General features: G+C 41.0%; 2 protein-coding genes across 3 annotated transcripts in view; both read right to left on the bottom strand.

Annotated features, from left to right (window-relative positions):
* The window catches only part of ptbp1a (polypyrimidine tract binding protein 1a), a 14,757-nt gene extending 12,281 nt beyond the window's left edge, over window positions 1–2,476 (bottom strand). The window contains exons 1-3 of one of the 2 annotated variants that reach the window (XM_031847632.1): window positions 2,387–2,476; window positions 1,595–1,648; window positions 1,370–1,400 (exon numbers count right to left, since the gene is read on the bottom strand). In XM_031847632.1, coding sequence (XP_031703492.1) covers window positions 1,370–1,400; window positions 1,595–1,648; window positions 2,387–2,394 — 93 coding nt within the window. In that variant the 5' untranslated portion in view covers window positions 2,395–2,476. The other variant, XM_031847633.1, reaches the window with a different exon arrangement.
* A 2,823-nt stretch (window positions 2,477–5,299) lies between these two features.
* palm1b (paralemmin 1b) overlaps window positions 5,300–11,404 on the bottom strand; it is a 23,027-nt gene continuing 16,922 nt past the window's right edge. The window contains exons 4-6 of the mRNA XM_031847549.1: window positions 9,529–9,644; window positions 8,935–9,005; window positions 5,300–8,684 (exon numbers count right to left, since the gene is read on the bottom strand). Of these exons, the coding sequence (XP_031703409.1) occupies window positions 8,305–8,684; window positions 8,935–9,005; window positions 9,529–9,644 (567 nt within the window). The 3' untranslated portion in view covers window positions 5,300–8,304. The remainder of the gene's footprint in view (window positions 8,685–8,934; window positions 9,006–9,528; window positions 9,645–11,404) is intronic.

Here is an 11,404-nt window from a genome sequence, read left to right as displayed (position 1 = left end):
AAAACACAAAGGGGAAGAGCACAGGTAAGGACATGTTTGTTCACTGTGATCAGCCTTTGCCAGTGTAGGGGGGCAGGGAACAGTGCCTCACCATGGGACCAGAGGGGGGAGATTGGAATGTGGCCGCGGAATGCCAGACACTCTGCCCAGACAGAATAATTACAGATTCCAGCAAGGCAGTGCACCATAACTCAGCATTATCATGACCACAGTACATCAAATCCAGGAAAAACGAAAAAGTTAAAGAATTACATTAGGGACCCGTTTAGTTCAAATGTTGAAAAACACTCCTTACTGAAATGAATAGAGGGGGGTGGGGTAGCCCGTTTACAGGCATGTGTATCAGAGAGCTTGTTTAAACAGCACAAAGACCTTTGGCCGGGATGATGAAGACGGTTGAGACAGGATGGTTACAGCCCTAAGTTGAGTTCAGTTACTCTTCCTACACATATCTGCCCGAGGCACCGTTTCCCAGGATTACTACGTAGGAAGGCATTTTTATTGGGTACGCAAGTTAACAACCAGAAGTTTGCTAAAAACAACTGTGCTCTTCATTCAACAACTTTGCACACACAAACATTCACAAAAGGGCTGCTATTCCAGTGACATAAGCACACAACAGCACTGGAAATGATAAGAACAGATGCGTGCATAAAGATTAACATTGGACAATACTTTGCTGATTTATTTGTCTTGTGCTAGAAACAAGGCTGAAAAAACACCAAGTGCCAGGCCAGGATTCAGCTGCTTTCTTAACATTCCAACAAGGCCAACATGCTATTAAGGAACACACAATAAGCAGCAGGAAGTTTCATTTCCCTGCAGCCGCACAAACCAACAGAAACAGGACAGGAAAACAAAGCCCCATATTAATCTATTCTAACTGAATTATCAAATGACCCATGTCCATAGTCTTAAGAGTTTCTGAAAACTAAATGCACTGACTATTGCATATCATAAACCCTTTAAAAAAAAAAAAAAAAGAGCCAGTCTGCAACTGAAAACTCATTACACATGAAAAATGGCTTTGGACAGCAGTTCTGTAATTATAGAGGAAGCTCTTGCAAACCAACCGACTACGTGTATCAAGTCCCCGGTGTCGGGCACAGTTATTTTCCATTTTCACTGAAATGTAAAATGCAATGAAAACTCTCATGACCTCAAAGCTATTTTGATTGTGTTGCTATTCCAAGTGCAGTGTTTACTTAGCATCCTGGCAGATGTGTAGATATGTAGAACTCCTGGCAAGACCATGCCAGGAGTTCTACATATCTACACACACATTCTAACATGTGGCATTCGTTTTGTAGTCTAGACAGTGAAATACGGGAAAGTGAAAAGAAGATGACGAAAAACAAAAAAGGCCTACCTTTGTGCCAACTGATATGTCATGGACACTTCTGTGAAAGACAAAGAAACTTCATTATTATACAGGAAATGCATGAAAATACCATAATTTAACAATTATAATCACAACGGCATAGACGTCTACACTCTGGAAACTCCGTATTTACAAAAGTATCGACATAAACCTAGTACGGTTCAAATAAAAATGACTTCCTTATTAATTTACGTATAATTAACAAATACTTACTCAATTTCAGGGACGTAACTGGTTCCCAGGGGGTACAGTTCAGCGTCTAGGCGGCTGTAGTGGAAATAAGAGCAAAGTTTAGAGTGGAAATAAGTAATAATAAAACAAATCTCTCAAATATACGTCGAGCGTATTGTTGACCGAGCTCGATGCAACGTCGTTTCTGTGCAGGAGGTCCTTTTAACTTAAGCTGTCAGTAAATTCAGCTGATCAAAGTGGTAAAATACGCTTTGATTAAAAACACGATATCGTGTATCCTACCCTGAATAGAAGTCTCTGATTCAATCAACGCACAATGTTCAGACCAGATATCTTCAACATGGCCCTCTGGCACTCCGCAGACAAATGAATGCGGAAATGAGACACGTTGCTTTAGCTAGCGCTCGAGACACCAAGTTACCAATAGTTAGCCAGTGTTCAATAATGTTAACAAACGGCTGACTGTTTCCAGAATGTTCCTAAAAACGAAAGGTGCATTCAGACTCTACACATCGTTAAGTAACGTCTGCTTTGCGTTAATTTCGTTTATACAAAAATTATAATGTATGGTTCACATAACTAACGTTTGTTTGCGATGGCTAGTTAGCGGCTAGTTAGCTTCCGCTGCTGCTAACTGTTGCATGTTTTGATGAAAAAAAAAATGTTTCAAAACTTTCCCGGTCTAACGGTTAGGAAGAAGCAGCCACCGTGGATCAAACCATTCTAATACGCAACGTGTATATAAAGATGGATAACACCGCGGTGTGTTTGCGTTAAATAAATAAGTCTAAAGTGTGGTTCTTTTTCACTTACCCGTCCATTGCACAAGAAAAAAACTGCAGGTCTGAAGCGAAGGTAGGGCGGCAGACTTGCTTGATTTTCTTACAAAATGGCTGAACACACGGAGGCCAGCGCTGATTAGTCCAGCGACTTTCAAGAGCCCAAAACAGGCGGGGACGAGCGTCTACTCGAGTCGCGATTGGACAAGACGACTATCATTTTGTATAAAATAAAATAAAATAAAAAGAAGGCCACGGCAAATTTCCAGAACATCATATATCAAGTGGTCGGGTTTGTTTGAGTTTATTTATGACAAAAAAACGTACTTTGAGTCATCATGATGACACAATAAAAGAAGAAGGAGGCCAGCATGTCGAGTTTGTCCTAAAGAAGGACTGAGGGGGGGGGGCAATATGGAGTCGCGCTCTCATCCAATCTTATGATTATACAGCACATGTCTGCAGCATCAAACACACCTTCAAAGATGAATACCAAGGAAGTGTCTTTTGTGGCGCATTTAAATGAGCACCAGTGTCCACAAACATCGGTATTGTGTTCGGTTTAAAAGGGCTCCTTTACTTCAGTGAAAGTACCAATTCAAAAATACTCGATTATAAGCAAAATTCATAGCCTACACTTAAAATGGTACTACAGTAAGAGGACAGAATAAGCTAAATTATCTTGAAGTAGGCTACTCGTGCAGAAAGGTGGCCCATGTGAGTGCTTATTAAATTAGTATTTAATAAGTAATATACGTTAATATGTGAGTAGCATTAAAAAATGTATTGATAAGTTGGGACCAATGCTACTTGTATATAGTATTGGATATATGAATCTATAATGGCTCATATATATATAAATAAGATGGTCATATGTTCTGTAAAGTATAGGCTTACATTTAGCTGTCAAATAAATGTGGTGGAGTAAAAAGTACAATATTGGCCTCTGAAATGTAGTATAAAAAAAGGAATAGCCCCGCGTGAAGTACCTCAACGTTGAATGCGCAGTACTTGAGTAAATGTTCTTAATTTAATTGATTTCACCACTTTAAATATGAGATCCTCTAATATTAGAGTCAAGCAAATTTTTGTTTACTGGTGAACGTTAATCCAACACTGGTCGTGTTGGGAGAATTATGAATCCAGTCACATCGTCATTATGACCAAAACTTTGTGGATCCATTCAAATTCACTGGTGGTTTGAGGTATTCTGATTCAGGGCACACATGGGCTGCAGTTCATCACCACTCAGTGTGATGCGTGAACAACAGTACTGGTTTTGGTGGGGCACAACACAATCAGGATGGTAATTGCCCTGATACTGTTTGTCAGCACAAGTATCGTTTCAGGAAAGAGTGCTGTGGAAAACACAGTTGTTTAAAATTGCAAAAGGAAAGAGTTCTGGTGTGACAATAAAATAAGGAGACAACTATACAAATACAATACAGCAAATAAACCACAGGTAGGTTGCCAACATAACCAGTTTAAAGTTAGGATGCACAGCTCAATATGTACACTGGTATCATCACAGAAGGAAGCACAACACAAGTGGGAGGCCGTTATGTTCACTCTGGCTTGCTAATTTATAAGAAGAAGAAGAAGAATAAAAGACCTTCATATCAAGAAACATACAATTCTTTAATTCATACAGTTGTCAGGCTTACCGGTTTGTATTCTTTTTTGGGAAATGAGGTGAAAGAAGTGAATGATAGCTCTGTCTTAAAAATGTAAAGTTGAGAAGTAACAAGTGGATAACTACAGCAGCACAAAGAGTCAAATTGTCACAGTTGGTGATGCGTGTGAATAAGACGTGTGTGTACAGTAACTTGTTCCTGGAAGATATTAACAACTGGTGCTGAAACGCTGTTGCACCACCAAGGACATCATGTTGATTTCACTGGTTCGCACAGGTATTGGGCAATATATAGTTATTTTGTAGTGAATGAGGTTGGATTTGAGGAAAATTAGTTTTTTTGTTTCTGTTTGGTTGCCTATCCTAGTTTGTGCCTCATACTGGGGTAGCAGAGGCTTACATTTAACAAATAATGACAGAGGAAAGGTAATTATATGTTGACATAGCAGCAATAAGACTTAGCTTCATCCTCATAGGGCTGATTTCTGTGTTAGAACTTCTTATCCTACCTTTGGAAGTCATTTTAAATGATAAAACATGCCACCTCCTTTTTTATTTCCAATGACTTCCCAGGACAGTTTTGTTTTTCTCCTGTGTTGTGTCTGCGAGAGCGTGGAAAAGCGTAGTCAGGGTGTGACCTAAATAACGGAAAACAACATATTCTCTGTCTCGTGATGTGGAACACTTCTGCCACTTGTATTGAACGGTAAAATCTGTCTCATCACAGAGAATGTGTCAACAAACTGAAACTGCCACTTTCATATTGGGCTCACGTGAATCTATTAATTGTTGTTTATCGGAGGCTTCTGCAGCATAAAGCAGTATAGTTATGTTTTGTGAAATAGGGCATACCTGACCTCCATCTGATGAATGCCCTGTTTAAATGCCCCTCTGCCTTTGTCTCCCTATTTCACAGTATATTTGACAATTTTCTGACAGAATTAACTTCCACTACAGAAGACGTATTGCTCTCTAGTGGCATGTTTTGGGTACTGCACTTCACAAAATAACCTAGGCCATTTATGCTCATTACCACTGGTGGATCTGCTCTTTATAGCTCTATTTCATGTTTCTATAACATTTTTAACACCTCTCCCCAAATCGCACCTTACTTATGATTCATTCTTCATAAATGAGGGGTATAGTAATTATTTTCCTTATCATTTTTACCAGACAGTTGCATTACTACAGAAGGTCGTCCATCTGTGGCTCCATCGGCTGAGAGGCCGAAACCACACACATCATTAACCGTGGCTGACATGTACACTTCTATCTACAATATGTGTATGTTTGGTTGATTACATACACGTTTATCTGACTTGCTGTAAACAAACAGTAGTTTTATTCAAGATTAAACATTTAGACGACCACAGAATAGATGAACAGGCATTGGTCTTACACAAGGTTGCTTTTTCTGCTGCTGTCCCAGAGACCCACAATCAAGCAAAGCTTTAGCTCAACAAAGTTACATGTATTTCTATGTATACAGATGTATGTATGCATATAGATACGCACACATGTGTATACACTGCACATTGACTAGTAGCCAGTTAGTCTGCTGCATTAAGTTTGTACCCCCAAAATTGTTTAAACTTTGAATGTTGTAGATTTTGTTAAGTTTCTCAGATGTGTGGAATAAAAAACGTAATCTGTCGGTTACAGTAACACCAACAACAGGATCCAAAGTTTTTTTTCAAGACACCAACAGTAGTCTGCATATTATCATATGAGCTGCATTCACTTATAGTTATCATGAGAAAAATGAGAATGATATTCTACCATAGTTGTGAAGTACCCCTCTCGAGTAGAAGGCAGTGTTTACATTGGGTCATCATGACCAGGAGCAGAGCAAGAAAAACCCCGGCCTAAAAAAATGGCGGCAGACAAGGCCAGTCCAACCAACTGAACCTGACAAAGGCACCAACAATACACAGATGGTCATCTTTTCTTTTTAAAAACACACACATCAAATACAATATGCCGCCTCGCAAAGGGGCCATAGGAAAGAAAAAACAAGTCAATATCAGAAAGAAAGTGGCAAGTTGTTCAATTACAGTGGAACTGTACATATGGAAAGCATAGACTATAATTCATCTGTCCACGCCTGTTGACCTCCCTTTGGAATGTTAGAAAGGGATCATTTCTCTGGTGGTAAATGTAGGCAGGATATGAGATAATGCATCTGGCACTGAAGGTTGCGAAAGACTCTTATTCAACGAATGCAGGAGGCAGTAGATTCCCACAACCCCCCCTCACCGGCGGGTTGAGTAAGACAGAGGGAGGGAGAGTTGAAGAGTAGTTGGTGGATGAAGAGTGTTCGACGAGTCATGAGACTCAGGGCTAGCACCAACTTCAGAGGTTTTTAAAAACTGCGTGTCTCCAAGCATAGACGGTGGGGCTGTGTTTGTGTTCGGTGATGATGATGATGGTGATGATGGTGATGGTGTGTGGGTGAATCAGAGACGGGGATGAGTCTGGGGTGGGGGGAGGGAAGGGGAAGCATTGGTGGCGTAGCATCACCGACCCAGCACGTCAATGGCCTCTATGTCTGCCAAACAAATGAGTAAACTAGGGCCAAAATGTTTTTCAAATCGGCTTTCAGGGCTTTTAATTGCTATAGTGTACATGTTCAGTTTATCTTGCTAGCATCTTGCACTTTTTAAATGGTTAGACTGGACTTTCTTATAGAATATGGCCTGTTTCTTATTCAACAATTAAGAAAAAAAAGCTTGGGGACCTGGGCACAACCAAATTCTTTGCATTGTGTTTTTAGACTGAAAAAGATTCAAGGCCCCCAGAGAGTATTATTATTAGTGAGAAGTGCCCCAAATCTTTTTCCTTTTGCTGCAAATCTATTCAAGCACTGTCGGGCCGGCGTCTACAGACAAAGAGTCAGGGGTTAAACTGGGAGCGAGCAGGACAGAAACCAGCAGCCGACCAACACACAGTGAAATTACAGTATATCATCAGATGTTTATTTGATTCATAAAGAGACAAAAAGCTTCTTATTTTTATTCTTTTTTTTTTTTTTTTACGGTGAGCTGAGCAAGCCCGCCTCTTCTCGTTATGGTAGAACTAATCCCAATTTAACCCCTGGATTTACATTCATGTGAACGTGATAGAGTATAAGTAAGACCTAACAAGTGACAAGACAGTCAAAACAGTTGCAAGGCTTCATGCAGTGCTACCTCATAAGATTCACATTGACTCTACTGTTTAGAGAACAAAATTATTCAAGCATTTCGAATCGTTGCGCAATGGTTCGTCATGACTCTATCGATCATAAAGCGTAGTATCCATCTTATTTAAAAAATACAAAAGCTGTGATCTTCATGTACACGTGTCACATATAGTATCTATGAGAAGCTAATGTGGTTCGCAATATGGTCGCTGTTCTAATCAGCCGCTTCGTCTCCGTGCTGTAGATTTCTTTTTAAGTTTAATGCACATCTCTAACACTGCCAATTTTTATCAACTGTTACTGACAGAAAGACGCGTGTGACTAAATATATGAGCACATATGAGGCTAAGAAAGCACAGACACTTGTTATGATTGTAACGCGATTCTGGAAGTGCTTACAAGCCTACATGCAGTTAATGGTTGGAGATGATATGGAGAACCAAAAACAATAAATACCTTGTAGAAAACATAGTTTCATATCAATATATTAAAATACTATTTAAAATAATATCTTAGACAATATTGCAATATGAAATTGACCGATAAATAGTTGGTAGGGCTACACAGAGAAATATATACTGTATATATATATATATTTAAGTATCTGTGTCCTTCATAGTTGGCTGTTTTGACTTAAATGATTTGAAATTTCCAGATTTCCCCCAGTTGGTAGCAGTACAATCCAGAGAGCTAATACATTTTCTTTTTTTCCAACAATAATAACAACGAACTTACAGTACACAGTCCCATAATAAAGATATACATACTGAATACAATATAAATGTCAAGACAGAAAAATAGAAAAATATCAATAGAAATCAAAAGTCAAATACATGTCAGAGAAAGTATACAGAGTGAAGTGTACTTATGAGTCTTTGTGGTTCTTGTTGTTGTAGCCGGAGCTTGTATTGGCTCTCATTGTTGGTATATTGGCTGTGTGACTGTACTTCGGATTTTTGTTTTTTCCCCCCCGTCCCGTCCCGACACACACACACGGACACAAAGTTACACACTTCTGCAAATACAGACACATGCCATAGCACACAGGCCTGCACAGGTGCAGGTGTGTACTCACCCACACATTTGCCCTCACACACACACACACACACACACACACACACACACACACACACATAGCTCACATGACCGTGCAGCACTTGCAGGTCAGTTTCTTCTCCTTTCCCTTCTCTCCTTCCTCTCCGCCTCCGTTGGCCTTTTCTTTATCCGCCATGCTCCCGTTGGGTGGAGCCTGCTCTTCTGAGGCTGCCTCTCCTCCAGCCTTCCCTTCCCCATCCTCGATCACGACAAACTCAGCCTTGACGTTGCCGTCAACACCTTCCATTCCCAGAGCCGTGCGGGACTCCTGCTCCTCCTCAACGGTTTTGTAGCCCATGAACACCAGGGTGACGGGGTTGTCCTCGCTAGCTTGGTCAGGACTGGGACCCAGCAGCTTGGCCTCGATCCCCGTCACCTCTCTCTTGGGGGTCTGACCCGAGCCCTGCACTACTCCATTCTCACCTAGAGGTGGCACCAGAGTGTCATTGAGAGACGAGGGGAGAGCAAAAGGGAGAGAGGGTGGTCGGGGAAAGTCAGAGAGATGGAGAAAGAAAGGGAATATTGTTTTAATGACCCCTGGCGGAGAGGAACAATTTAATAGAGCAAATGAAGAGGCCAACATTAGCTCGCTTTCTCTTTCCGACACAGGTATCCAGGCTGCGTTGCTATGGTTTCCCGTGTGATCATATGCTGCCATGGGTACTGAACTTACCTCCATTTTCTTTGGCCACACCCTTATTGGCTGGAGGGTCTGTCTCCAGTTCTTCAATCTCTTGCTCCAGCCTGGCTCAGAAACACACACACACACACACACACACACACACACACACAAACACACACGCGCACACACGTGCAAATTACTGATTGAAATAAATCTGAGCAAACTTTGAGTAGATGATCAGTTCTACAAAAAAATATGACCATGTGTCCCTTTAATGACCATCACAGCCTCAGTGTCCTTACACTATTTGATCTCATTTCTAGTTGAAGCCGTTATTAAAATGGATAAAAATACTGAGTTATTTATGAACTATACCAATGCTTAGACATGGCACTCAGACATGTTCAGACTGGAATCCGGTTTCTTTTAGTTCTTTAAGTTCAAACACCACATAGATAAATAAATCACAATTATTTATGGCTTCAATGACCAATTTCTCGAGATTTGTCTGAGTCTGGATACTTAATTTGGAGTATAGCACTTTTAATACAACATATGCATGCCTACATTTTTTCCATGACAAACACTTAATAAAACACTTTTCTGGACAAAGATCGGACACGCGGGGGTCTTTTAGATGCTGACCTGAGGATGACCTGCTCCAGGAGTTTGGTCTTCACCTCGTCCTCATGCAGACGGTTCTGAGTCTCCTCCTCCGCTGGAGCTCCATCTAACAACCAGCGCTCCCTCAACGCCTTCGACTGCAAGAGTACATCACAAATACTAACATGTTGTTGAGAATGAACACGGAGAAAAAAGCATATAAGAGAATGATTATATTTGTAAATTGTGGCAAAAAGAAGAACACATTTCATTATGATTTCCCCCTGTTTGGTGTATGAGTGTGTACATCAGCTATGATGAAAAGAGCATAAGCAGGGAGAGTGCTATTAATCATGCTTCTTTCATCAGCAGCTGATTCATTCATTAACAGGACTTCAATCACCCAAAATGCAACACGTTCTCACCCGTTCTCACTTGGAAGAGATTAGTAGTATTTTGACTGAGAACGACGAGCCGTTTAGCTAATCTACAACAAAAATCTACCAGCGATTGTGTCCAGCACTCCTCTGCTGACCGCTGCCACTCAGTGATTCTGTCACATACTTCAACTGCTGCCAACTTGTTGTTGCCAAGTTGACTGTGGCACATAGCCAGGGCATCAAAGAGCTACACAGAAAAGATCCAAACGATGGTATAATTCTCCTGTTATCCTAAATTGAGCACGGGATTGGAAATCAAGACAAGTCACCACAAGATTAAAAACAAAATAGTTCCATTCCTAAACCGCATCAATCACATTCATGGGCAAGTTGAGAGCACCGACTGTGACTAAATGTACTTGTAAACTGAGTGTCATTATAATTACTGTAAAGTTAATTCTAGGACAAGATCATTTAATACCTCCGTATGAATTATAATGAAGCATGACATGGGAATACAATGTAGCCTATAAACTTTGTTCTGAGGTGGATTTTTCACTTTATTATTCTCTTACCTTCCACTTCTTTATCTGTTCCTCAGTCTATGTTTATTTCCTCTATCTATTTCCAAACAGCCCTGTATCCTTATCTTGACCCCCCCATCCACTTTCCCTCCTCTAGATAAGCTTAACTCAAAGCAAATACTTGGCATGCTTCGAGGTAAATATAACAGTGTGTCTTACTCGCAGCTGTTATTAGACCGTGCAGGGCAATTCAACCCTGCGTGGCCATACGGATAAGTGTTGGAAAAAGCTCTTGCTTTCACGAGTTGGACTGAAAATCTGGACCTGTCCTTGATTTGAATTCCTCTCCAGTGATGCAAGAAGAATTTCTACAGCAAAACCTCCTGTTTGTTTTTTTCTTCTTCTCTGACTCGACCCCCGCCCATTCCTCTCTCTTATATGCATCTCTATCCATCATGAAGTTCATGAACTTTGTGGTTTTGCGCATGTTATATTGGGTAAGGTTTTACATGTCAGAGTGTATCTGTTTGTATCTGTTAAAGGGCCTGTTGTTCTGTTTTAACTCTTACTTTCCCCCATTGAGTAATTCAGCTCCAGACATCCAGCTCAACAGAGCTTTACAGCACACAGTCTCTCACGGTGTAATTCAACACTCTTCATACCCCAGCCCTGCATGGTCTCCAGGGCACTGAATCTTACCCTGCTTCCCTCTCTGTCTCTCTACTCTCTCAATCTTCCTCGCTCTCTCGCCACACCCAACTACCCCAGAGCCCGACATCACGTAATGTACTCACTCATGTGCACGCAAACACACGCGCGCAGACAGACACGCGCATACACACACGCACACACACACACCAGTCTCCACGAACAGTCGTAAAGCCGGAGCACTGAAGTTACGTCTCTCTCCATTGTTCTTTGGAGTAAAAGCTGCTAACGTAGCAGACAAAGGGCGGAACTGTGGTACACACAGTTACACACACACACACACACACACACACACACACACACACA

Source organism: Anarrhichthys ocellatus, unplaced genomic scaffold (genome assembly GCF_004355925.1).
Source record: "Anarrhichthys ocellatus isolate YVR2014 unplaced genomic scaffold, GSC_Weel_1.0 scaffold7, whole genome shotgun sequence".
NCBI lineage: Eukaryota > Metazoa > Chordata > Actinopteri > Perciformes > Anarhichadidae > Anarrhichthys > Anarrhichthys ocellatus.
The sequence above is the reverse complement of the archived record's forward strand: the minus strand, read 5'-3'. Positions and strand labels throughout refer to the sequence as shown.